Genomic DNA, 24741 nt, shown 5'->3' on the forward strand with positions numbered 1-24741 from the left:
CGCAGCCAACTCTGTGAGGAACTCTGGAGCTGGGAAGCCCCTTCAGTGAGCTCCCCGTCAGTGCCCTGACACTGGAGGTGGGCTGCCCCAGGGACAGGTGTGACCTGGGACAAAGCAGCTCCCTTCAACCATGGGTGATCCCTGGAGGGAGGCTCCATTGAGAGCCATCAGTCACCAACTCTCCTGCTCCTGATGGTAGGGGGGTGGGTCACAGTGTTGGTATATAATGTAGTTTTCACCCTAGGGCATATTATCATTTACTTTGTTTTTCTTCATGTAATATTGTCTTTGTGTAATATTCAAAATGTCAGTTTGAACATAGATGTAAAGCCAGTCTTCTATTGTATAGGCATAATGTAATTTACCAACCCGGTCACCTATTGTTTGGATATTGGGATTGTTTCTGGTTATGCACTTAAAGTTTTTCAGTGAACACATTTATACAAAAATCTTCATTATACAGAATAATCCTCTTGTTTTTAATGACAAGTCTCTTAATGGGGGTTACTGTAGGTCTGAGGGAAGCCCTCCTTTCAGAGTCCAATTTCAAGTCTTTTAGAAGCATTGCCCCCTGGCCCTTAGGGCACCTGTGTCGTGACTGTTTGAGGAGAACCTAGTGGCTGGTGTTTGCCTGCAGGGGCCATGACCGCAGCCCAATAGGCCTTGACAGAACAACAACAAAAAAACTCCACAACCTTGCGATAGAAGTAGTTGCCAGAAAACCCTAACTGACTCAGAATTGCTAAACTGGGCCTTGGCAAGCAATTTCAGTGATGCAATACAGAAAAGTGAATGGGAAATGAATGGAAAATTTATGGAAGTGGAAAGTGCCCAGTGACCTCACCTCTCGCCTTCAGGGTAACCTCACATGGGCTTGCCCTATCCCAGGCCTGCTAAGTTTCCCAAGCTTGGGACTTAGCTATGTCCCCAAAGCCCCTGTTCATCCTGTCCAAGAACCCAAGACTGTTGTAAACCTTGATATGTCACTCTTTCTCCCAGGGACTTTGAGGGCCTACTGGCCCAGCTGAGAGGACCCGCAGTGCCCATGTGTCAGGTTCTGTTCCTGTTTTCATGGAGACACTGAGACAACCCCCCTCCAACAAACTCCCTTCATGGGCACTCCCTTCACGGAGGCTCTTCTGTCTGGCTCCCAACAGGCAATGTACTTCATGATGCAGCAGAACTACTCAGAGGCCCTGGAGGTGGTGAACCAGATCACTGTGACTTCAGGGAGCTTCCTGCCAGCCCTCGTCCTGAAGATGCAGCTGTTCTTAGCTCGGCAGGACTGGGAGCAGACAGTAGAAATGGGACATAGGTGAGTTACTGCCCAACCGTGCAGCTTCCTTTCTTTCCAAGACAAGGGTGCTAACACGTATGTTACCATCTTATAAGATGGTGAGGCAGGAAAACAAGGCGGAAAGGTAAATATCGCCCATAGAGGAACTGGGAATTGTGCTATGGCCAAATTGGGATGAGGAGGAGACGGGGGACGGGTGTGCAAGCAAACGAAATACACATCATAACATGAGGCTAGGAGCTGTGGCCTGTGATGGCTAAATCAAGAAATAGAGGGTAAAGGCTTGTTAAACAACAAGAGGCAGGGAAGGACCCATCGAAAGAACTAAAGCAAGAGTTCCAGGGTAGAAAGCAGTGGCTGTGAAGACTGCAGGAGAATAAGACTAGAATATATTTCATTATTAAGTTTTTTTTTAAACTATGAGTATGGTATACCTTAATAAAAACTTTAGGGGAAAAAAGTCACTGGTGACTTTGAGAGAAGTGTTTTAGCAGCAGACTGGGTACATAAACCAGAGAGCAGATTTCAGGAGTTATTGGGCGTGTAGAAACCAGATACCAAGTGTAGAGTGATCTGGAAGCATTGTGAAGAAAAATGAAAACGGCTTTTGGGAGGATATTTGATGCAAGGCTTTTGGCGAGCCAAAAAAAAATGTCTCTTTAAACTCTAATGGGCACAGTGGGCTCATCCCTGTAATCCTAACACTTTGGGAGGCTGTGGCAGAAGGATTGCTTGAGCCCAGAAGTTCAAGACCAGCCTGGGCAACATAGTGAGACCTTGTCTCTACAGAAAATAAAAAAATAAAATCAGCTGGGCATTGTGGTGTGCACCTCAAGTCCCAGCTACTAGGGAGGCTGAGGTGGGAGAATCACTTGAGCCCAGGAAGGTTGAAGCTGCAGTGAGCTGTGATTGTGTCACTGCACTCCAGCCTGGGTGACAGAATAAGACCCTGTCTCAAAAAATAATAATAATAAATAAAAATAAACTCTAACACTTTATTTTTATCACAATCATTCTAAAATGTATCATCTTCATTTTTTTCCCAGTAAGAGTTAATGGCCCATGAGTTATCACTATGACTTGTAACTGAATTATAGGGAAATATATAGCACAGGTCTAAAAAAAAAAGCATATAATCAAACTTCTTCCTTCCCTTGGGAAGAATCCTAATTCCTCAGCTGATGGCTGGAACTTGAATCTTATAGAGAGGTGCTGGTGGCAAATCAAACGTGTCTCTATCCTGCCCAGCCCACAGGCGCCACACACAAGCTGCTAATGCCTGTGTGGACCTCAGCTTCCCTTTCTCACAGTGTAGACCTGGCCTTCGTAGGAGCTTGCTTTGGAGGCTAGGTCTCAGGCCAGCAGCTCACCTGGAAGCACCTGGCTGAAGCCATATGTGGGTGTTTGTGGCCTCCCCGGCCCTGGCCCTGCTGTGCCCATGTGAAGGGAGACAGTGTTTGGGGCCAACAGATTGAATCCAGTGCCCCCCAGCGTGTTCCCTCATGGAAGCTTTCCTAGTTAGTGGGATTCATAGAATTCCCTCAGATTTTTTTTTTTTTTTTTTGGAGACGAAGTCTCGCTCTGTCGCCCAGGCTGGAGTGCAGTGGTGCGATCTCGGCTCACTGCAAGCTCCGCCTCCAGGTTCACACCATTCTCTTGCTTCAGCCTCCTGAGTAGCTGGGACTACAGGCGCCCGCCACCTCGCCTGGCTAATTTTTTTGTATTTTTTAGTATAGACGGGGTTTCACCATGTTAGCCAGGATGGTCTCAATCTCCTGACCTCGTGATCCGCCCGCCTTGGCCTCCCAAAGTGTTGGGATTACAGGCGTGAGCCACTGCTCCCGGCCCCTCAGATTTTTAAAACTCTGCTCTATAAAGGTGTGTTTCTGTTTTCATCCCTAATATATTTTTTCTTTCTTTTCTTCATTAATATTAAAAGTCTGCCTCTCTTATTAGCCTTTTTAAAGAACTAGCTTTGAGTTTTGTAGCTCCTTTCTATTATATTCTAATAAAATAGAAATTTTGTATTATAAGTTCTATATTATATTCTTTGTGTATTCTAATTTATTAATTTCTGCCCCCCCTTTTTTGCGGGGGGGGAATGTCTTGCTCTGTTGCCTAGGCTGGAGTGCAGTGGCATAATCATAGTTCACTTCTGCCTTGAACCTCTGGGCTCAAGTGATCCTCCCATCTCAGCCTCTCAAGAAGCTAGGACTACAGGCAAGCACCACAATACCCAGCTATTTCTTTTTATAAGTTTTTTTTTTTTTTTTTTTTTTTAATGTTGCCCAAGCAGCTGTCAAACTCCTGGGCTCAAACAATCTTCTTGCCTCTGCTTCCAAAAGTCCTGGGGTTATGGGTGTGAGTCACCACACCCAGCCTAATTTCTGTTCTTAACTTTATTATTTCCTACCAACTACTTTTTTCCAAGGTATTCTGCTATTGTATTCTCTTTTTTTTTTTTTATTTTAGTTTTCGGTTTTATTTTTTAATTTGTAGAGATAGGATCTCACTGTGTTGCCAGGCTGGTCTTGAACACCTGGCCTTAAGCAATCCTCCCACCCCAGAATCCCAAAATGCTAGGATTACAGGTATAAGCTACCATGCCTGGCCTGTTTTCTGACTCTTAATTTGGATGCCTGTCTCAACCATTCTACCAATTTTACTTTAGAATATAAGCATTGAAGTCTGTGGGTGTCCCTCAAGGTACCATTTTTGCAGAGTCTACCCATTTGGATACGTAATATTTTTCTATATTATTTGGCTCCAAGAATTTTCTAATATCTATTCAGATTCTTCTTTGGTCTATAAGTTTTTCAAAGTATGTTGCAGTTTTTGTTAATTCTCAAATGTATGAGGTTTACAGTGCTCTCAGAAGCATCAGAAATGGTTAGAACTTTTTCAGTGCTGATTGTGCCTAATCATGTTGGAATTTAGTGTGTGAATTAGACGAATCTACTATTAAGCAGAAAGTCATTCCCTGACAGGCTGAAAAATGGGAAAGAATCTTTCTATAAAGAAATAGAATATCGAAAACCTCATAGTATGGTCAGAAGCTATAGCTTCACAATGGGACAGAATTGAAACCCAGGTTCCTTTTCCATCTTAAAGTGACTGCCCCCCAAGTACCTTTCTGGCCACCTCCAGAGTCTGGCACCGTGGTCATGTCTGGCTAGTTGGGTTATGAATACGTTTCTGTGGCAAAGACCCTCAGATACACAACTTAAATAACATAAAAGGTTATTCTTCCTCCAGGTAAAGTTGTTGGTGGCTCAGGGCTGGGATAACAGCTTAACTCTGGGGAGTCCCAAGCCCCTCTGTCTTGTTGCTCTGCTATTCCTAGGATAATGCTCACATGGTCTACATTCCAGACAGTAGGCAGGAGGGAAGGCATGCTGGTGGGGCACAACTGGACAGCACACCCCTCACTTGCACTTCTATCCTGTAGGTCAGACCTTTGTCACATGGCCAAATGTAAGCTGCAAAGAGAGGCTGGGAAATGTCATCTTTATTCTGAGCAGCTTATGTCTGGCTAATTTGGGAGTTCTATTATTAAAAGAAGAGGGGAGAATGGATATTCAAAGACAATCAGAAGTTGCCAACTCACCATCCCAGCCTTGCCTATCAATACCCTCAATTCATGTGCCTCCTCTTCTTCCTTCAGAATCCTAGAAAAAGATGAAAGCAATATTGATGCCTGCCAAATTCTAGCTGTGCATGAGCTTGCAAGAGAAGGAAACATGACCACAGTAAGTTCTTTGAAGACTCAGAAGGTGAGCCTTGAAACAGAGTCAGGGAGGAACCCTTCATAACCTGTGCACCTGACCCAAAGCCTTTGTACAGAGCCCCTGGATCTCAGCTTCCTCTTTCCTACCCACCCCTATACTCGCTGCCAAGGAGGCCTGCTCTGGTTTGACTCTTTGGGTTATGTAGCTTGGGAGTCAGGCAGCATCAGGCAGTGAGGTTGATGCTAGGCTCTGCCCTGTGCTATCTGTGGAAGCCTTGGCAGGTGTCCCCACCTGGATAAGCCTCAGGCTTCCTGTTTGTAAAATTGACAGAATTCCACACGGGACTAAATGTGATAAGAAGTGGGAGAGTTTGGAACAGTCCCTTTCACACTACAGTAATTTCATCAATGTTAACTGATAGTAGAAGTCGTGGTAGTATTTCTGAATTCAGGAAATGCCATTTTTTTAGGGGATAGTTGGAACTGCTCAGGCATTGGCCAGGTAATTCTGGGCCCCAAACATGTTTGTAAGTCTTGTAGTTTTCCAGAGAAACCAAAAATAGCCCTCAAATGCAGTCAGAAACACCTAGAATTCTTAGTGAAACTCCAATACCCAGACAAGTTCTCATTTTCAAAAAGAGGTTGTGTTTTTAGCCAAAGCATTGCCTTTTAGATCAGTGAAATATATTGCCTCTGTGGAGAGCATGGCAAACCAAGAGTCTCTAAGGGGTCATGGTGAGAAGGGGAAGCTTCTGGTTCCTTCTGCACAGCTCTGAGATTGTGGGTTTTGTGGGATGGGATGAGGTAGAGGGGAAAGTCCGTATTTGGGAGGAACCCACAAAAAGGGCCCCAGCCCTTTTCGTCTCTGGGTAGGAATAAGAGAATAGGACTAACCTCAGCTCCCTGTGACCCAAGATCCCTAAGCATGCCTTCCTGGGGCCAGGTCTGAAAGTTAATCCCAAGGGCAGACTTAGCATTTAGCTAACTGGGATTTAGCATTAGCCCCTCTTTTACTCCTGCTTCAAACCTCGGGGCCTACCTCCGACCCCGAGCTGGCTAACCAGTTCTAATTTTGTTCATGCTTACTGAACAGAGTGGACCCATACCATCCTGGGTTTCGCTTTTGGCACTTCTCTGCAGCTGGGAACTAAGAATTCCTTACTCCTGGGTGGGGAGTGGGAAAGAACCTAAGCTTTGGAATCTGTCAGTGACCTAGGTGACTGGGTGACCTCAGACCAATTGCCTAACCTTTCTGACCTTTCATGTGTTGGACAGGAAAGTTTGGAAAGTTCGGATCGTTATACTGACTTACATTTGACTCATGTCAAAATGGAGCAGAGGCTTCTGGGCCAGCACAGTTAGTTTGCTGCTGGCCTGGCAGGCTGCACTATGGACACAGTGAGGGCTAGCTACTGGCTCTGCCTGGGTGGGTCTGAAAAGGCAGCTTCTCTTCACAAACTCGGGAACAGGGCTACTCTATGGGTTAGCCCTGCTCCATAAGGAGCAGTCAAAAAAGAAAAAAAGAAAAAAAAAAAAAACCAAATTCAGGAACAGAGGGGCAGTGCCAGCTCTGGGTGAATAATGTCCCCAGGAGCTCCACCTATGGGCCTTTGAAGTAATGCTAATGCGTGGGCCACTCCAATTCACTTAAATCTGAATTTCTGGGGGGTTGTGCCTGGGCATGGGCATTTTTTAAATCTCCCAGCTGATGCTACTATGCAGCCAGGGTTGAGAACCACGGCCCAACTCTGACCTTGCACCTTGCATGTTGACATTCTGTTTTGTCCCTGCAGGCTACCAATCATGTTAGAAATCTGATTAAGGCACTAGAGACAAGGGAGCCCGAAAATCCAAGCCTCCATCTTAAAAAAATTCTTGTGGTTAGCCGACTGGTAAGAAGGTTCTTTCCTGGTTCTGAAATGGTGCTTCTCCCTGCTTTCCTTAGAGGAGACCTGTGCTCCCCCAGGAAACTCCTTGAGTGCCTTGCCCCTCCCTTCTGGCTCAAACTTGTCCTTTTGGGGTAGTGGCTCATAGCCTCTTGCACCTACTTGCCTCTGGCTGATAACTGTGACATGTGGGTTCTACGTCCTTAGCCTAGGTGCCCCCTCAGAGATGCCATGAAGATCAGGGAGACAGGGTCTGAAAGTACTTTCGGAGTAGGCTGTGCCTTATTTGGGGAAAGTGGGTGGTATCGCCGCTGTTATGCAGCAGAGCCACACCCAGCTCTGGCCTCCAGTGCCTGGGTGCCTGGCTCCCATATTCTTTTGTGTGGAAGTGGCCTGAGAAGGCTGGCCTGCCTAGGCCTCTCAAGCATCAGGGAAGGTCCAACTAGACCAGGTTGCCAACAAATCTGTGTCTCTTTTAGACTCTTCAGCCCCAAAGCAAGATTTACTAGAAGTAGTTGCTATAAGAATGAAGGCAACTCTGGGACCTCAGGAACCAGAACTGTGGAGTTGCATAGACACCATCTCTCCCTCTGTGTGTCTGATTCTCTCTGCCTTGTTCTCCACATATGGCAGGGAACATGGCTGATGGCAGCCTTTGGGCCCCTTCTTATTACTGGACACAAAGAAGTTCTTTCATTCAGCTTCAATTTTTGAAAAACTTCTTGGTGACTCCTTAGACCAATTACTGTGGTCAGACAGGGGATAGGTCCCTCAGAGGACCCTGTGGCTAGAGGCAGGTTCCACAGATGTGGCCAGTGAGAGGTTCCTTGGGAGCCAGACAGCAACACAGACCCAGCTGCCTAGACACAGGGTACCTCTTGGGCTCTCCTGGGCCTACCCAGCCCTGCCTACCAAAGTGTCCCCCATTTCTGACATGACCTTGCTGATACAGGCTGGACTGACTGGTCTCCCAATTCCCACCTTCCTGTTTCTTGTAGTGTGGGAGTCACCAGGTGATTCTAGGACTAGTGTGTAGTTTCATCGAGCGCACCTTCATGGCCACCCCCTCCTACATCCATGTGGCCACAGAACTGGGCTATTTCTTCATCCTGAAGAACCAAGTGAAAGAGGCCTTGCTGTGGTACACAGAAGCCATGAAACTGGACAAGGACGGCATGGCTGGTTTGACAGGTATATGCAGGCAGGGCAGGGTTCGGGGCTGGGTGTCGGGAGCCAAACCGGGCAGCTTCCACGGGTCCAGAAGAGAGGTGCTGGAAAGCATTCTCCTTGGGGGGTATGTGAATTTTGGGGTACGATGTATGATGGGATATCTTTCTGGGAATCCACAAGTATGGATGTAGGAGGCACAGGAATGCTCGGCGGTATGATCAGAGTCACTCTGATCTCCACCAGACCTCCACCGTCTGTCTACACTGATTGCCCCAGAAGACTGACAGGCTGAACCTTACACTCAGTGGGCCCTGCCTCTTCTCAGGCTGCCCAGGCCGGGGTTGGAGGCAGTTCTACTCACCACCAATCCACACATGCAGAGCCTCTAGATTCACCTCTGCAGACCCTCCTCCAGGGCTGTGAGCTGAAAAACCACCAAAAAGAGTAGCTCTGAGACTTATATGTTTCCCTGTCTGTCCAGGTGACTTTAAAAATCCTTTCTGTAAATGTCAAATGAACTTTCTACAACGCCATTTCCATTTTACACATTTTTTAAAGCCCCCTACTCTATGGTCTGTGGTGAATTCTGAAATGGCAGTGTTTGCTTTGGGTTGAGGAAGTTGTGTGATCCAGTGCTCAAGGCAGGCTGGCTCTTGCCCTGGCCCTGAGGGGCTGTGTGTTTGGGGCCAAGTCACTTCTCCTTTCTAAACTCTAGGCTCCTCATCTGCATAGCACAGTTATCAGAGTAGTTTATCTTGACTTCTGGTTCAACATGTCAGGCTGACCCCCTCAAATCCATGCTTGCCCTCTGTCCCCAAATCCCATGAAAATAATGAAAGATATCTTTAAAAGGCAATTAGCCGGGCGTGGTGGCTCATGCCTGTAATCCCAACACTTTGGGAGGCTGAGGTGGGCAGATCATTTGAGGTCAGGAATTCGAGACCAGCTCGGCCAACATGGTGAAACCCCATCTCTACTAAAAACACAAAAGTAGCCAGGCGTGGTGGAGGACACCTGTAATCCCAGCTATTCGGGATGCTGAGGCCAGAGAATCACTTGAACCCGGGAGGCAGATGTTGATATGAGCCGAGATGGTGCCACTGCACTTCAGCCTGGGCCACAGAGTGAGACTCCACCTCAAAAAAAAAAAAAAAAAAAGGAATACATTGCAGCCTTAGAAACAGAAAAATACCTTCCATGGACCAGAAACTTTGAAGAATTTCACATTTCTAGAAGATGGAAGGCAAATGGTATCAAATACATGGGAATTCCAAGCAGATCTAGAAACCCATAAACCAACATAGGCAGAGATGGGTTAGCTAAAGAATTTAGTAGACCAGCTTTCCCCAAAGAGTTCCAGGAAAAACAAAAACTAAAAAACACGAGCTCAGGGTCACCAGAGGCTGAGTGTGAAAGCATGCCACAGGGCAGTGAAAGCGATTATAGGAGGATTATTGGAACCGTGCCCCGGCCAGAGACTAGAATCCAGGAGGTGTGTATTGGGTGTTGGGGCAGGAGGGAGAGGAGCAGTGCTCTGGATGATTTCCCACCATAACCAGGGATATGAAGGACAAAAGGACTTGGCTGCTCAGCACAAAAGCAAAATTCCCTAGAATGTTCCTCCACCAGGCTGAGTCCTTCCCTACTTCCTCCTTCAAGGGGGAGAGCCCCAGTGGTTAGCCAGAGGAAAGTCCACTGGTCAGGATGTCTGTCCTCTCTCCCAGTCCAAGCGAGCCCACTCGTATGTCCTGGAGTCACCATATTTTCTGTCCAGTCTGACAGAATCAGTGACGTTAACAGTGTGTGAAATGTGCCTACTTGCTGTCCTTCCTTTATAAATCTGCTAGCAGTCTGAAAGATCGGCCGAGTGGAACATATAAAGCAGTAGCCTTCTGAGGAGCAGAGTTAAGGCTAGTACAGAAAAGACTTTTCCTCCCAAAACCTCTTCAATGTTTGGAGAGGCTATTATGGCAATAAGTAAAGAACATGCTACTATGAAAAAGGTACAGGAACAAAAAAGAGTTGCCAAAAATCAAAAATATTGTTGTAAGGTAAAAAATTGCATAGATGGGTCAAATAGTGGGATGGATATAACTGAAAACTAAGATGGTGATTAGGAAGATAGTCAAGAATAAATATGCCAAAGTAGCAAAGAAATATCTGTACAAGTAGAATAGCTTGCTTCAAACATGTGAGATTTGTCCTCCCAACATCAAAACATATCACAAAACCACAGTAATTAAGTCCCTTTGAGGCCAGCACTGAGTGGGATAAGCAAATAGATAAATGGGATGTAACAGGCCTTATTTCAAGCTGATAGGTTGTTCAGTAACTCCTAGTTGGATACCCTGCTATCCATTATGAAAAAGAAATAAAGGTAAGTTCTCATCTTACACCATACTTAAATTTCAGTTGAATTAAGTATTAAACATAAAAATTAAATGAAACATGGGTTTCCCTGAGGATTCTAAGCCTAACTCCAAACTTGGAAGCTGCAAAGTTTGGCTTTGTGGCTCTACATGAAAAAAAAAAAAAAATAGAAGCCGCAAAGGAAACATTTTACCTATTTGACTACATAAAAGCTTAAAATTACTACCTGACAAGATACTGTAAAAATAGTTAAAGGATAAATGGCAAACTAATAGAAAGCACTTGCAACAAAGGTTAAGAAAACATAAAGAGGAAAAAAAAATCACCCCCTCCAAAAAAACCAGGCAGGCTGTGAACAGAAAATTCACAGTAGAAAGGAAAAGGCTATATTGGAAATATGAACAGATGTTCATTCTCCCTAATAGTTAAAAAAAGGTGGTGAATGAAAACTAGTTACTTTCCATGTTTCAGACTGGCAAAAATTACAGCATGTTTGAGATTATGAAGAAAGGATATTTTAAATTCTTGATAGTAATATAAGTTCAGGTATCTTTGAGGGCAGATTGGCCTTATCTGTCAGCATTTTAAATATATGTGCTCTGTGACTCATCAGCTCTCCCTCAGGAATTTGAACATATGTAAATGTTCATCATAGCATTGTAGTATTTAAATACTGAAAACAAAGTAAATGTGAAATTAGATGTCCTTCAGTAGGGCAATAGTTAAATAAATTGTTACATCCACAGTAAAATATTATGTTGTCATCAAAGAGAATGGGGTAGATTTGTATGAAGAGATGGAAAAATATGACTATCATATACAAAGTTAAAAAAACAGATTGTGGCCGGGCATGGTGGCTCATGCCTGTAATCCTAGCACTTTGGGAGGCTGAGGCAATTGGATCACCTGAGGTCAGGAGTTCGAGAACAGCCTGGCCAACATGGTGAAACCCCGTTTCTACTAAAAATACAAAAATTAGGCAGGCATGGTGGCCATGCCTGTAATCCTAGCTACTCAGGAGGCTGAAGCAGGAGAATTGCTTGAACCTGAGGGGCGGAGGTTGCAGTGAGCCAAGATCGTGCCACTTCACTCCAGCCTGGGAAAAAGAGCAAAACTCCGTCTCAAAAAAAAAAAAAGCAGATTGTAGAATGGTGTATGTGAAATTTGATTCCCTTTGTGGATGTGTGTGTTTTTAAACCCATTGGTATGCTTGTGTGTACATATAAATATATATGTCTGAGGTGTCTATATAGTAGTAACATATTATACCTCAAATGTTTCCTAGTGGTTATTTCTAGAGAGAGACATTGTTAAAGCCAGAACATGAGCTAGGGATGTTTTTCTGTCTGTATTGCCTTAGGGTTTGAATTCTTGAGCATGAGCATGTATTTCTCTTTAAGTTTGTAGAAATGTTGGAAAAGATTCCCTATGCTGAGACACCTTCCTTCCACTGTCTTACTCGTGCTCCTTGACCTGATGGGCTGCTGGCTGTGCTTCAGGGCTAGCTACTCATCATTGTTTTGTCCCATTTACAGGGATCATCTTGTGTCATATCTTAGAAGGCCACCTGGAGGAAGCTGAGCACCAGCTGGAATTCCTGAAGGAGGTGCAGAAGTCCCTTGGGAAGTCTGAGGTCAGAGCTCCCTGGGGCCATGGGTTGCTCCAGGACGATGTCCTTTGCTGTCCTCCCACCCCTGATTTCCAATAGAAAGCAGCCAAGGTTACCTGGACCTTCACTTTGCCCTTGCCTACCAACTCTGCCCAGGCTGGCATTGGCACTGAGACTCGGTCCTGTCTTCCACAGGTGCTAATTTTCCTCCAAGCCCTCTTGACGTCTAAGAAGCACAAGGGGGAGCAAGAGACCACAGCGCTCCTGAAGGAGGCAGTGGAGCTTCACTTCTCCAGCATGCAAGGCCTTCCTCTTGGCTCTGAGTACTTTGAAAAGCTGGACCCCTACTTCCTGGTCTGCATTGCTAAGGAGTACTTGCTCTTCTGCCCCAAACAGGTTAGGGGAAGGCCTATCTTCATGGTGGGGGTCTGGAGTACAGGTTTGGATGGTGCCCACCTGAAGGACAGAGGCATCCTTACTTGTGACCTTACTTGGCCCAGTTGGGGAGCCCAGTGCTCTTCAAACTTGAACATACAGCACACAGGTCACCTGGGAGGTTGTTCCAGTACAGATTCTGACTCTATAGGGGGGTCTAAAATCCTGCATCTCTAACAAGTTCCCAAGTGATATGGATGCTGCTTGTCTAGGGACCACATTTGGAAGAACAGGGCACCAGCCCATGGCCCTGCTTTTATCCGAGACAAGAGCTTGGCTTCCTTTTCCGCAGAAGCCCCCTAAGAAGTATGTTAGTCTTTACTTGTTTGTCCTGCTCTTCCAGCCAGTCAGGATTCTTTGTGACCAAGGATCATATTTTTATATACCTTAATATCCTCCCAGTGCCTTGTAATGAGTCATTCAGCAAATATTTATTGAGTGCCAGATACCATTCTCTGTACTGGGGACACCACAGTGAACAAAACCAAGCACTAGATGATATAGAGGATAATAAATAAGTGTGGAATGAAGCAAAATTCCTTCACTGAGAGCGTTTTCTGAGAGCTCCAGGAGTCTCTCTTAGAATAGGGCAAACCTACTCCCACCTCCACCACCGTGTTCCCACAGCCCAGGTTACCAGGCCAGATCGTGTCTCCACTTCTTAAACAAGTCGCCGTGATCTTGAATCCTGTAGTCAAAGCAGCACCAGCTCTGATCGACCCCCTGTATTTGATGGCTCAGGTCAGGTATTACTCAGGTGAGCGGGGGTGGGGTCCTGACAGCCAGGTGGGGCCTTGCAAACACCTGATGGAGCTTTGTGTCCACAGGCTCCTTGCCTGTGATACTGCAAACACACACACACACACACACACACACACACACACTCCTTGCTTGGGGTACTACACACACACACACGCACATGCACACACGTACATTTGTGCACACACAGGCACATGCCCCTACAGGCCTGCCCACTCCCAGCCTCTATCCCCTGGTAACCCTAGTAAGCTCCCTGACCTCTCACCAGCAGGGGTCTCTCCCACCTAGGCCTTTGTGGATTTACTCACTTGATCTGTGCTGGTAATAGTCATTGAACTTCATCTGAGATACAGTAGTACCAAAAATAGGCAAAAATTCCCTCATGGAGTTTGCATCTAGTAAGGGGAAATTGACAATTCAATGCAAGCTCCACGAGGGAGCACATCGTATTTTTTTGTTAGAACATGGTAATGCTATAGAAGAAGCTGAAGCAGGGAAGTGATGCAGGGGTGGCAGGGTTGCAGTTTCGAAAAGCTATCCAAAAAAGCCTCATGGAGAAGTGAGAACCCTGTACCATGAAGTCTTCAGAGCCTCCAGGAGCCCTTTCACCTTCTCCCTTCTCAGGCCCAGACCCTGGAGAGAAAGGGAAGGAGAGGGAAAACCTTCCATAGGTGCTCTATTGTCCTCTGTGATGCAGAGCCCTCCCCTGAAGTACTATCTCCCTGTGGCCTCTTACCCCATCCTGCCTGCCTGGAAACCAGGCTTATCTCTGGTGGTCTGGGGGTGTCCAAAGGGATCAGAATACTGTGGCCATTTGTCTGTCTTCTGGCATTGCATCGTGTGGGTTGTACTCCTGCTGAGAGCTTTCCTGTCTTCATCCTTGGTCCTCCCTATGTTCATTTGAATGCCAGGTTTCCCCACAGCTTCAAAGTATCCTGGATACAAGGCCAGGGTGACAGAACTTACCCTGAGTGCTGGCATCTGCCAGCAGATTTGGGCCCAAAGCAAGGTCTCCAGCTGCATAGGTTGCCATGGTGACCTCTTCACATTTCCACAGCACGTAAGAAGGAGCAGGGAGCTTGGGACCCAGAAGCAGGGGCTCCCTACCCACCAGGTTATGGATCCCAAAAAGGAGTTGTTGAGAGACCTGACTGCAAGGGAAGAGAGTGCCCCTACCAACTCATTACACCCAACCCCTAGGCTGCTGCTACCACCCTGTAAGTGCCAGCCTGTCTGCAGGGAGGCCCCTCAGCCCTCAAGTGCCAGGGGGTTCAGAGCTGAAGCTCAGGAACCCAATAGGTCTGGACATAAATGCCAACTTTGCCCCTTCCAAGTTGAGTGGCTTACATCACTGGAGCCCCAGGTTCCACATCTGAAAAAACAAGAACAATAGCACCAACCTTGCAGGGCTGGGCAAGTAATAAATCAGACTTTCTAAAATGCTTTGCAAATGTTGAAACAGAGCAGCAGCTTCATAAATTGTAACTATTACAGTTGCTGTTTCTACTAGGTTTTGTTTGCTCTTAGGTGTGGGAATTGAGACTTAATATGTTCCCCTGAGCTTCTGGATGGAGCAATGAAGTAACTTAGCTATCTCCCTGAGGGTTACAAAGACAAGAAGGGTGTTACACTGAGGTTTGAGTTTCCTGGCTTTTGTCGGAGTCAAGGAAACAACTGTGTAGTCTTAATTTTAGAAATGGACCCCTGAGTGAAGCAGAACAAAACTGGCTAAAATACTCAACTTTGTATATTTCTGGAGAACAGGACATGTAAAATTCATTCTGCCCTTGCATATCAGGTCTTAGGAGCCCCTTGGGAACCCTGCATGTAGAGGTTTGTGTATTATTTCTAGGAGAGCTAGAGAACGCCCAGAGCATCTTGCAGCGTTGCCTGGAGCTGGACCCCGCCTCCGTGGACGCCCATCTCCTCATGTGTCAGATCTACTTGGCTCAGGGCAACTTTGGCATGTGCTTCCACTGCTTAGAGCTGGGTGTCAGCCACAACTTCCAGGTGGGTGCCCTGTCATCCTCTCAGCATCCCAACATCCAGCTAGCTGCAGCCCCTGTTTGCCTTCTGAGAGTAGCCCCAGGGGCTAGCTGTGTCCCACAGATCTTTCTGCTGGTCCAAAGGCAGGGGTAGGCTCAGTGGGCTCCTGAGGCCTTCTCTGACTTGGCTGCTGTGAGCAGCAGCAGTAGCAGCAGTGAACTGGAGCCCCACACTCTGCTGTGCTCCTCCTAGGTCCGAGATCACCCCCTCTACCACCTCATCAAGGCCAGGGCTCTCAACAAGGCTGGAGACTATCCAGAAGCCATAAAGACACTGAAAATGGTCATCAAATTGCCAGCTCTGAAGAAGGAAGAAGGCAGGAAGTTCCTCGGGCCCTCTCTGCAGACCAGCCAGCGGGCATCCATCTTATTGGAACTGGTGGAGGCCCTCCGGCTGAATGGGGAGCTAGTAAGAAATGCCATGCTCTCCTCCCTGGGGACTGGGGCACACTGCAGGCTCAGGATAGGCCCAGGAACCAGGTTCTTTGGTTCCACCCACTGTTTCCTTGTGCACCAAGTGGAGGGTCTGTTTGATTCCCATGTTTTAGCATGAGGCCACCAAGGTCATGCAGGACACCATCAATGAGTTTGGCGGCACACCAGAAGAGAACCGCATCACCATTGCCAACGTGGACTTGGTCCTGAGCAAGGGTAATGTGGACGTGGCACTGAACATGCTAAGGAACATCTCGCCCAAGCAGTCCTGCTACATGGAAGCCAGAGAGAAGATGGCCAACGTCTACCTGCAGACCCTCAGAGACAGGCGCCTCTACATCAGATGTTACCGGTAAGCCCCACAGGTAGCACAATGACAGCTTCTTCTCTGATGGTATCTTAGAGAATGTTTCCTTCAGATGTTATTTCTTCAACCTGGGTCTCCAGAATGTGTCCTTGGAGTGTAGTTGATGAATGTATGGAATTGTCCATGGGTTACAGTTTGAGCATGAAAGGTCAGTAAGCCCTGTTCATGGATGAGTTCTGAGGATACAGAGTTGAATTGGCCCTGAGCCCTGCTTGCACCCCCCCTTCGCTTACCTGCTTGCACATACTGGTAGGAGACTGTAGGCCTGGTTCTCAGAGCAGACACACTGAAGCTCCAAGCTGCTGTCTCTGTATGATTTGGCATTGGGACCTCCAAGGCGCCTTCCTCATCCCTTTCTTCTGGCAGAGCTTCATCTAAGCAATTTAAAGTGGGAGGTGCGGTTGCTGAGGGAGTAGGGAAGGCTATCCAGCAGTGGGAAACCAGTGAACAGTATGGAGGCATGGCCAGATTGGAGTTTTAGAAAGAGTGACGTGGCTGCCTCATGGAGAGGGATCTGAAGGGATAGCGGGTAGAGTGAGAGGAACAGGTAGAGGGCCTGGCCATGGCCTAACTACAGAGATGGATGTGGAGAGCCTGACTCAGGTAGCTAGCACAGTGCCTCATGCACAGTGGACTTTCTATAAGTATTGATTGCTGAATGAATGAATGTCAGCCAGAATCAGTGGGAAGGAAGTGAAGGAGATGATTTCAGGAATATGAGGTGTGTGCGAGCCTGAGATAAGCTTTTGGTTACTCTTGCTTGCAGTGAGCTCTGTGAACATCTGCCTGGCCCCCACACCAGCCTGCTACTGGGCGATGCTTTAATGAGCATTCTGGAGGTAAGTGAGAGGCCTCACAGCCTTGCCAAGTGGCCCCCCAGTCTCCCTTCTCCAGTGGCAGAGAAGAGGAAGACCCAAAGACACTTTCCCCACCAGCCCGAGAAGGCCCTGGAGGTCTATGATGAGGCCTATAGACAGAACCCACACGATGCCTCCCTGGCCAGCAGAATTGGGCAAGCTTATGTGAAGGCCCACCAGTATACTGAGGTCAGGCTGGGCTGGGGTGTGAAGGGGCAGGGAGGGCCAGCCTAGCAGGGAAGGTGGAGGACGGTACATGACTGGGGAGCTCTGGATGGGAGGAGAGTGGCTGAGTTTTCACTCAGCTCCTTGCTGAATGGGGTGCCAAGGGGAGAACTCAGCAACTCTCTGCCGCTGACCACACCTGCTCAAGCTGAGGCTTACACCCTGTGCCAGGTAGGAGGAGTGCTTTTTCACCTTAGGCTTCTGTGTTCTGGAGGGGCACACTGGTGTGATGGCTGCTGAGGGGAACACGGTGTCTGGCACTGAAGTGCAGAACTAGGCCAGAGGCTAATATTTATTGTTTGCACTAAGGCAATTGAGTATTATGAGGCTGCCCAGAAGATTAATGGACAGGACTTTCTGTGCTGCGATCTGGCCGAACTGCTCCTAAAGTTAAAGAAGATCAATAAAGCAGAAAAAGTTTTGAAGCAGGCACTGGAACATGACATTGGTGAGGCAGCATTCTAACCTATTTCTAGCATTTGGAGCAGACATACTCCTCCCCCATTCCACATTAGCTGAAGTCCTGAACCCAGCCCTCCCCACCAACCCAGCTTCCCAGGAACCAGCAAACTAACACTAATTTGAGTTTCCATTTAACAGTCCAAGACATCCCATCCATGATGAATGATGTTAAGTGCTTGCTTTTGCTGGCAAAGGTTTACGAGAGCCATAAAAAAGAAGCTGTGATAGAAACTTTGAACAAGGTAATTGACAAGTGGACTCAAGCTCTTTATCTGCCATCTGCTGGTGGGGCCTGAAGAAGGAGAAAGGAAAGAGCTCCAGGTCTGTAAAGCCCCAGACCTCTTCCTCAAAAAAGGACCTAGGTTACACCTCTGACATCCACCTTCACTTATTTTCCCGTTCTGGTTCATTCAGTGACGGTACACTAATGTGCTCTGAGCTAGGGTGGGCTGGGGAAGGCAGGAAGTAAGAGAGTGCCTTTGTCCTCAAGGGTGATGGTAGAGATAATAATGAGGCAATGACAATAGCTCCCATGCATTAAAAGCTCTGTGCTAGGTTCTGTAGGGTTTTTGCTTTCTTATTGAATGATCACAGTAGCCCTTTGTAATAAGCATTGTGACATTCCCATGTAACAGATAAGTCTCTAGGAGGTTGAGCAATGTGCCCAAAGTTGGGTTCAGTTGTGTTAGTCTGTATTCTGTTGGTATATACCAGAATACTTGAAACTGGGTAATTCATACATTTCCTACAGTTCTAGAGGCTGAGAAGTTCAAGGTGGAGGAGATCTGGTGAGATCTCATCTGGTGAGATCCTTTCTGCTCAGGAGAAGGGGAACTCTCTAAAGAGTGCAGTACAGGGTATCACATGGGGGGCGGGGGCACCGACTGTGCTAACATGCTTGCTCGGGTCTCTCATCCTCTTCTTAGAAAGCCACCAGTTCCACTCCCATGATAACCCATTAATCCATTCATCCACGAGTGGTTTAATCCATTTATGAGGGCAGATCCCTCATGATCCAATCACCTCTCAAAAGCCCTAACTTTCAATACTGCCACATTGGGGATTAAGTTCCCAGGAAAGCACATGACGTTTGGGGGGCACATTCAAACCACAGCAACGTCATATGTTGCTTATCAGCAGGGATATGATTTTGTTGTGTGAATATCATAGAATATACTTCTACAGACTCAGATGGTATAGCTGACTTCACACCTAGCCTATCTGGTATAGCCTATTGCTCTGAGTCTATAAACCTGCACAGCATGTTACTCTACTGAATTCTCTAGGCAATTGTAGCATCATGGTAAGTATTTGTGTATTTAAACATAGCTAAACATAGAAAATGTACAGTAAAAATACAGTGTTATAATCTTCAGGGACCAGCATCATATATGTGGTCTGTCATTGACTGAAATGTTATGCAGCACATGACTGTACCAGCAAGTGGTGGAGCTGAGATCTGAGCCAGGTCTGGCCTGTCCCAACCTATGTTCTTTGCACACTGGGCTGCCCCTGATCTGAGAGCCCCCAGCCATTCCTGTCACATCTTCCTCACTTTTTTCCCCCAGGGGTGTGGCCTCAAACTTGTTTCTGGAGTATGCTCTGTGGTTCTAGAGGGAGAGCCCATACTCTTGACTGTTTGAGATGATTTATCCCCTTGCTTACCGCTGGATTCCCATTCCTCTTTTTGGCCCTCGGGGAGCCAAGTGCTGATTCCTACCCATATCCTACAGCTTAACCCTGGCATCATCATTTCCTCTTGCACTGATGTTCTCTGCTTACTCACCTGATCATTTGTGTGGTGAATATTTGTGGCTGCGTCCTCAAATTCCCAGTAGGGCGGCATACAGAACAGAACAGTCTACTGTGTGCCTTGGGCACCTACTGTGTGCTAGTTCTAGCCTGTAGTGTAGCAAAGCGAATTAGACACAGAGCCTCAAGGTGTGATAGAAGCAGGTAAACAGGCAAAGTACAAAAGCATGTTTTGTTTGAGTGCCTTTGCTTCTGCTCCTGCCCCCAGAGGCAGTGCCAGCTTGCCTCGTGTACTCAGCCAGTGGCTTTGCCTATTCAGAGTGATCCACATTTGCCCAAGGGCACTGAAGATGTCATTTTTCATACTTCTGGATCTGAATTAAGAGCTTGGTACTTTCTGTGAACTGGTATGTCAGGCTCTGAGTTTCTGATCCTGGCTTGATTGGTTTCCTAAGGCCTTGGACCTCCAGTCTCGGATACTGAAGCGAGTTCCACTGGAGCAACCAGAAATGATCCCCTCCCAGAAGCAACTGGCAGCCTCTATCTGCATCCAGTTTGCAGAGCACTACCTGGCAGAGAAAGAGTATGACAAGGCGGTACGGTCTTATAAGGATGTCTTCTCCTACTTGCCCACTGACAATAAGGTGAGTGACCCTCAAAGCAAGAAGCTGCTTTCTCCCTCAGGGCACAATGCCTTGCTGAGCTCCCTGACCAGGTGCAGGGGCCAGTTCCTTCTCCATTCTTCCCTGAGGAGTCACAGATATAATGGGCATGGGAAGCCGGCTAACAGTGGCCTCTGGGGTAAGGTGCCTGCTCCTGCTGACCTGGGACCTCACCTGCTGCAGCCCTTGGAGCAAGGCTCACCTTGCATAGCCAAATGTGAAGGGTATAGTGGGAAAGACATTGCTGAAAGTCACATTAGTCTGACATTTTCAAGTCCCCCTTGGAGGTGGGGAGATGATGAGGGTTGTAGCTGCCAGGGCACTTTGGGCATGAAGTGCAGGCTGAGCTTCCAAGAGGGCCTAGAGTTGTGAGGGAGGTGTGGCTCCAGATAAGGGAACCGTAGTTGGAGTTCATGCCAACACAGTAGATGAAGAGCTTAGTGACAGATCCATTCATTCATTTAATACTCATTCATTTAACAGATACCTAATCTAATATGTGGCAAGTACTGTGCCTGGCTCTGGAGACACAGTGGGGCAAGGCTTGGTCACTGCCCACAGATTACCCTTGGGTAAGGGCATGTAGACGAGAGCACAGGCAGCACTAATGCCAGGCAATACATGCCTGCATGGGGGTGCAGGGTACCACTTGGAGGAATGGTACCTGCCCCAGAATCTGGGGCACAGAGGACTCTCAGAGCAGTGAGGCCAGAGTTGAAGCTGAAGGATGAGTATGTGTTAGCTTGGCCCAACTTTCAGAGGTTAGTAAGACACAGGGTATGACTGGAGAACTGAGTGGGAGAAGGGGAAGGCCAGAGAGGTTCACTTGGGGAATCTGAGACATATTTTGAAAGCAGAGCTGATAGAAGTGGGGTGTGAGGAGAAGAGCTGTCAAGGATGATCCCAGGGGTTTCCCATGGTGTTTACTAGTTAGTTTATTATGTCCGGCCTTGTCCCAGGTGATGCTGGAGCTGGCGCAGCTCTACCTGCTCCAGGGGCACCTGGACCTGTGTGAGCAGCACTGTGCCATCCTCCTGCAGACTGAGCAGAACCATGAGACTGCTTCTGTGGTAGGAAGCCCCCAGTACCCACTCCCTCCCTCTCTTCCTCCCTTCCTCCCTTCCCAGGGTCCCTGTGACCAGATGCAGGCTACTTCCTAGCCCCATAGCCCCATAACCTCAGATGCCTCACTGACACACCTCTGAGGAGCTGTCAGGCAGAGAGGACTCAGTGCTGCACCTACTCTGCCCTGTAGCCGGAAGGGGTGGGCTGGCTGGCAGTGGGCAGCATCAACCTCCTGGGCCAGTCTAAGGTAGGGTGAGGTTGATTCATCCCAGGGGAAAGCACATCCACTGTAGGTGAAGGCAAGGGTGGGATAGGTTCCTGGGGCTTCAGGAAAAGCCCTCCCCAGTTCTGCCTCTCTCCTCCCTATCATCCAGACCTCCTCCAGGGCTGGCCCAGGAGCAGAAGCTGAGCCCTTGCAAGAACAAGGAGGGGTCCTCATCCCTACCTCTATTGCCTGGCAGTTCTCAGAATGGGTGGAGAGGCTTTCCCTGTAGGCTATCAAAAAGCCCCACTGGTCTCTACCACTGGCCTTACCTTCCCACATCCATCCTCAACCCAGCTCTTCTTGCCCCCCACCTTGGGAAGTCCTCACCTTCTGGGTGGGGGCCTGAGAAACCCTCAGGCTTCTCCTGTGGCAGCTTCTCACAAGGCCTGGGGAGGCTGCCTTGCAAGTCCTTTTCTACCTTCCCTTCCTACCACCACCATCACCCCCATACCCCCCGCCTCCCCTTACACCCATGCAAGCTGCCACTGTTGGGAAATCTGGAGCTTGTGTGTTTTCTGATAGTTGATGGCTGACCTGATGTTTAGAAAACAGAAACATGAAGCGGCCATCAATCTTTACCACCAAGTCTTGGAGAAAGTGCCAGGTAATTCTGCCCATGGAGACTGCCTGCACCAGTTCCCACTGAGCAAGGGCCACTCTCCCAGAAAAGGGTGGGACCTCTCCCTCCTTCCTGACTGGGCGGAGGAAGCCCCTTCCTCCCTGATTGTTCCAGAGAAACAGGAAACTGATAAAGACCCAATGGAACGTGCCGGCCCTTCCCGAGTCCAAGGGGCCAGTTCCTGGTCTCAAGGACTTGGCACTGGACCCAGGACAGCATGTCTGTCCCCAAATCACAGCCAGTGGGGCTCGACACAGTCCCCTTTTGAGGTCACAGCCACTTGGAGAGACTAGAAATTCTCCTCTGTTGTATAGCTTCATTCCCATTCACTGCAGCATAAAACCACCCCTTCTTGCTGGGGAGAGGGGCCAGACCTAAGGCTCAGGTTGGAGCCCTGGCAGGCCCATGGCAGTGTGCCCATAGGCCCAGGAGGTCACCATGGTTAGGAGTATGGGTCCTGGGGCCAGGCTGCCTGGGTCTGAGTCCTGGTCTACCACTTACTGGTTGTGCAACTTTCGGCAAATTATTTATCCATGTCTCAGTGTCCTCATCTGTAAAACAGATACAGTAAGAGTACCTACCTAGGCCAGGAGCGGTGGCTTACGCCTGTAATCCCAGCACTTTGGGAGGCTGAGGTGGGCGGATCACGAGGTCAGGGGATTGAGACCATCCTGGTTAACACGGTGAAACTCTGTCTCTATTAAAAATATTAAAAAATTAGCCGGGCATTGTGGCGGGCACCTGTAGTCCCAGCTTCTTGGGGGGCTGAGGCAGGAGAATGGCATGAACCCGGGAGGCGGAGCTTGCAGTGAGCCAAGATCGTGCCACTGCACTCCAGCCTGGGCAACAGGGCAAGACTCCGTCTCAAAAAAAAAAAAAAAAAAAAAAAAAAAGGATTAGGTACCTACCTAATCTTGCAGTTAATGTATAGGTGAAACACTTAATACCAGGTACAATATAAATGCTATGTAAGTGTTAGCTGCTATTCTTTACTATTTTTAAGCATTAGTATTATTCTTTACTCAACCCTGGAACTGTTGGAATGTCCCTGCTCAGCCCAGATGGGCAGTATCTCTTGGCCTCTCCTAGGGGCCCAGCACCCTCATCTGATACAGCTACTGGGCATCTCAGCCTGGAGATTTCTGTCTCTTATTTTAGACAATTTTTTGGTATTGAATAAATTAATCGATCTGCTAAGAAGAAGTGGTAAACTTGAAGACATTCCTGCCTTTTTTGAATTGGCCAAGAAGGTGTCCAGCCGGGTGCCTTTGGAACCAGGGTTCAACTACTGCAGAGGTATCTACTGCTGGTGAGTTGGGTGTGGTGTGTTGAGGGGCAGCTGTGTGCAGGAAGCCCTGCTGGCAGATAGGCTAGGCCCTTGCGCTGCACAAAGGGAGCGGAAATTCTGCCTCCAGGACACCCAGGCCCAGCAAGTGAGGGCCCACAGGGGCAGAGGTGGAACCCTTCGGAAGTCGGGGAGAGCCTGCAGCCTCTGGATGGAGGCCAGGTGAGGGCCACTTGGGCAGGCCACTGGCCTGCATCCGACACCCAGGTCCGACGCCTGCGTCTCCTCCAGAGGAACTGGGAAACCAGCGATCCAGCCTCTGCTTTGTGCAGACTCACAAAGTGGCCCTTGTATATCTCTGCCCTGTCTGGGCCTCAGTTTCCCTCACTGATTCTTGGTATTTTCTCCACTACAGGCACATAGGGCAGCCCAACGAAGCCTTAAAGTTCCTGAACAAGGCACGCAAGGACAGCACTTGGGGCCAGAGCGCCATCTACCACATGGTGCAGATCTGTCTGAATCCAGACAATGAGGTTGTGGGCGGAGAGGCTTTTGAGAACCAGGGGGCCGAGAGCAAGTAAGGGCCCATGAAGGCAGAGGCGGAACCCTGGGGAAGTTAGAGAGAGCCTGCAGCCTCTGGGTTGAAGCCAGGTGAGGGCCACGCAGGCAGGCCACCTGCCTGGGTCTGACACCCAAGTCTAACGCCTGCAGCTACACAGAGAAGAAGGAGTTGGAACAGCAGGGCGTGAGCACCGCCGAGAAACTGCTGCGTGAGTTTTACCCGAATTCAGCCTCCAGCCAGACCCAGCTGCGGCTGCTGCAGGGCCTCTGCAGGCTGGCCACCAAGGAGAAGGCTAACATGGAGGCTGCACTGGGCAGCTTCATCCAGATAGCGCAGGCTGAGGTGCGGCTGGTGGGGACTGGCGGGCATGGGCAGGTGGCAGGGCTGAGGCTGACCAGGCGGCCAAGGCATGCTGACGTCCATTTCCCACCCGATGTGTAGAAGGACAGTGTCCCTGCCTTGCTGGCCTTGGCACAAGCCTATGTGTTCCTGAAGCAGATCCCCAAGGCACGTATGCAGTTGAAGCGCCTGGCCAAGGCCCCCTGGGTGCTGAGTGAGGCTGAGGACTTGGAGAAGAGCTGGCTCCTGCTGGCCGACATTTACTGCCAGGGCAGCAAGTTTGACCTCGCCTTAGAACTGCTGCGGCGCTGTGTGCAGTACAACAAGGCAAGGGGCCACACACACACTGGGGCTGCAGGGTGGCAGAAAGGGTTCTAGGCATTCCAGGAAGGTGAAGCAGGCTTTGCAGGCAGAGGTCATATGGAATAACTAGTCAGGAAGAGGCAGGCTGAGAGGGGCACATGGGCAACAGACCAGAATAGGAATGAGGATCAAGGGCAATGGACTAGGTAAGAGGAGGTACACAGGGTCGTGTCATGTCCAGAGGA

At 48.5% G+C, this 24741-nt stretch overlaps 1 protein-coding gene across 12 annotated transcripts in view; it reads left to right on the top strand.

Annotated features, from left to right (window-relative positions):
- TTC21A (tetratricopeptide repeat domain 21A) overlaps nt 1–24741 on the top strand; it is a 32852-nt gene that overhangs the window by 5719 nt on the left and 2392 nt on the right. For 2 of the 12 annotated variants that reach the window (XM_065540368.2, XM_065540370.2), the window contains 21 exons: nt 1158–1315; nt 4962–5046; nt 6818–6916; nt 7909–8101; nt 11986–12083; nt 12255–12455; nt 13122–13251; nt 15106–15263; nt 15492–15707; nt 15847–16085; nt 16867–16939; nt 17036–17146; nt 17492–17630; nt 17783–17886; nt 19852–20040; nt 21018–21128; nt 21911–21992; nt 23139–23316; nt 23708–23869; nt 24004–24196; nt 24296–24520. In XM_065540368.2, the coding sequence (XP_065396440.1) occupies nt 1158–1315; nt 4962–5046; nt 6818–6916; nt 7909–8101; nt 11986–12083; nt 12255–12455; nt 13122–13251; nt 15106–15263; nt 15492–15707; nt 15847–16085; nt 16867–16939; nt 17036–17146; nt 17492–17630; nt 17783–17886; nt 19852–20040; nt 21018–21128; nt 21911–21992; nt 23139–23316; nt 23708–23869; nt 24004–24196; nt 24296–24520 (3144 nt within the window). Of the gene's footprint in view, nt 1–1157; nt 1316–4961; nt 5071–6817; nt 6917–7908; nt 8102–11985; nt 12084–12254; nt 12456–13121; nt 13252–15105; nt 15264–15491; nt 15708–15846; nt 16086–16866; nt 16940–17035; nt 17147–17491; nt 17631–17782; nt 17966–19851; nt 20041–21017; nt 21129–21910; nt 22901–23138; nt 23317–23707; nt 23870–24003; nt 24197–24295; nt 24521–24741 lie in introns of those variants that run through there. The other 10 variants (XM_074031721.1, XM_074031720.1, XM_074031724.1 and 7 more) reach the window with 9 other exon arrangements.

This window comes from Macaca fascicularis, chromosome 2 (assembly GCF_037993035.2).
Source record: "Macaca fascicularis isolate 582-1 chromosome 2, T2T-MFA8v1.1".
Taxonomy (NCBI): domain Eukaryota; kingdom Metazoa; phylum Chordata; class Mammalia; order Primates; family Cercopithecidae; genus Macaca; species Macaca fascicularis.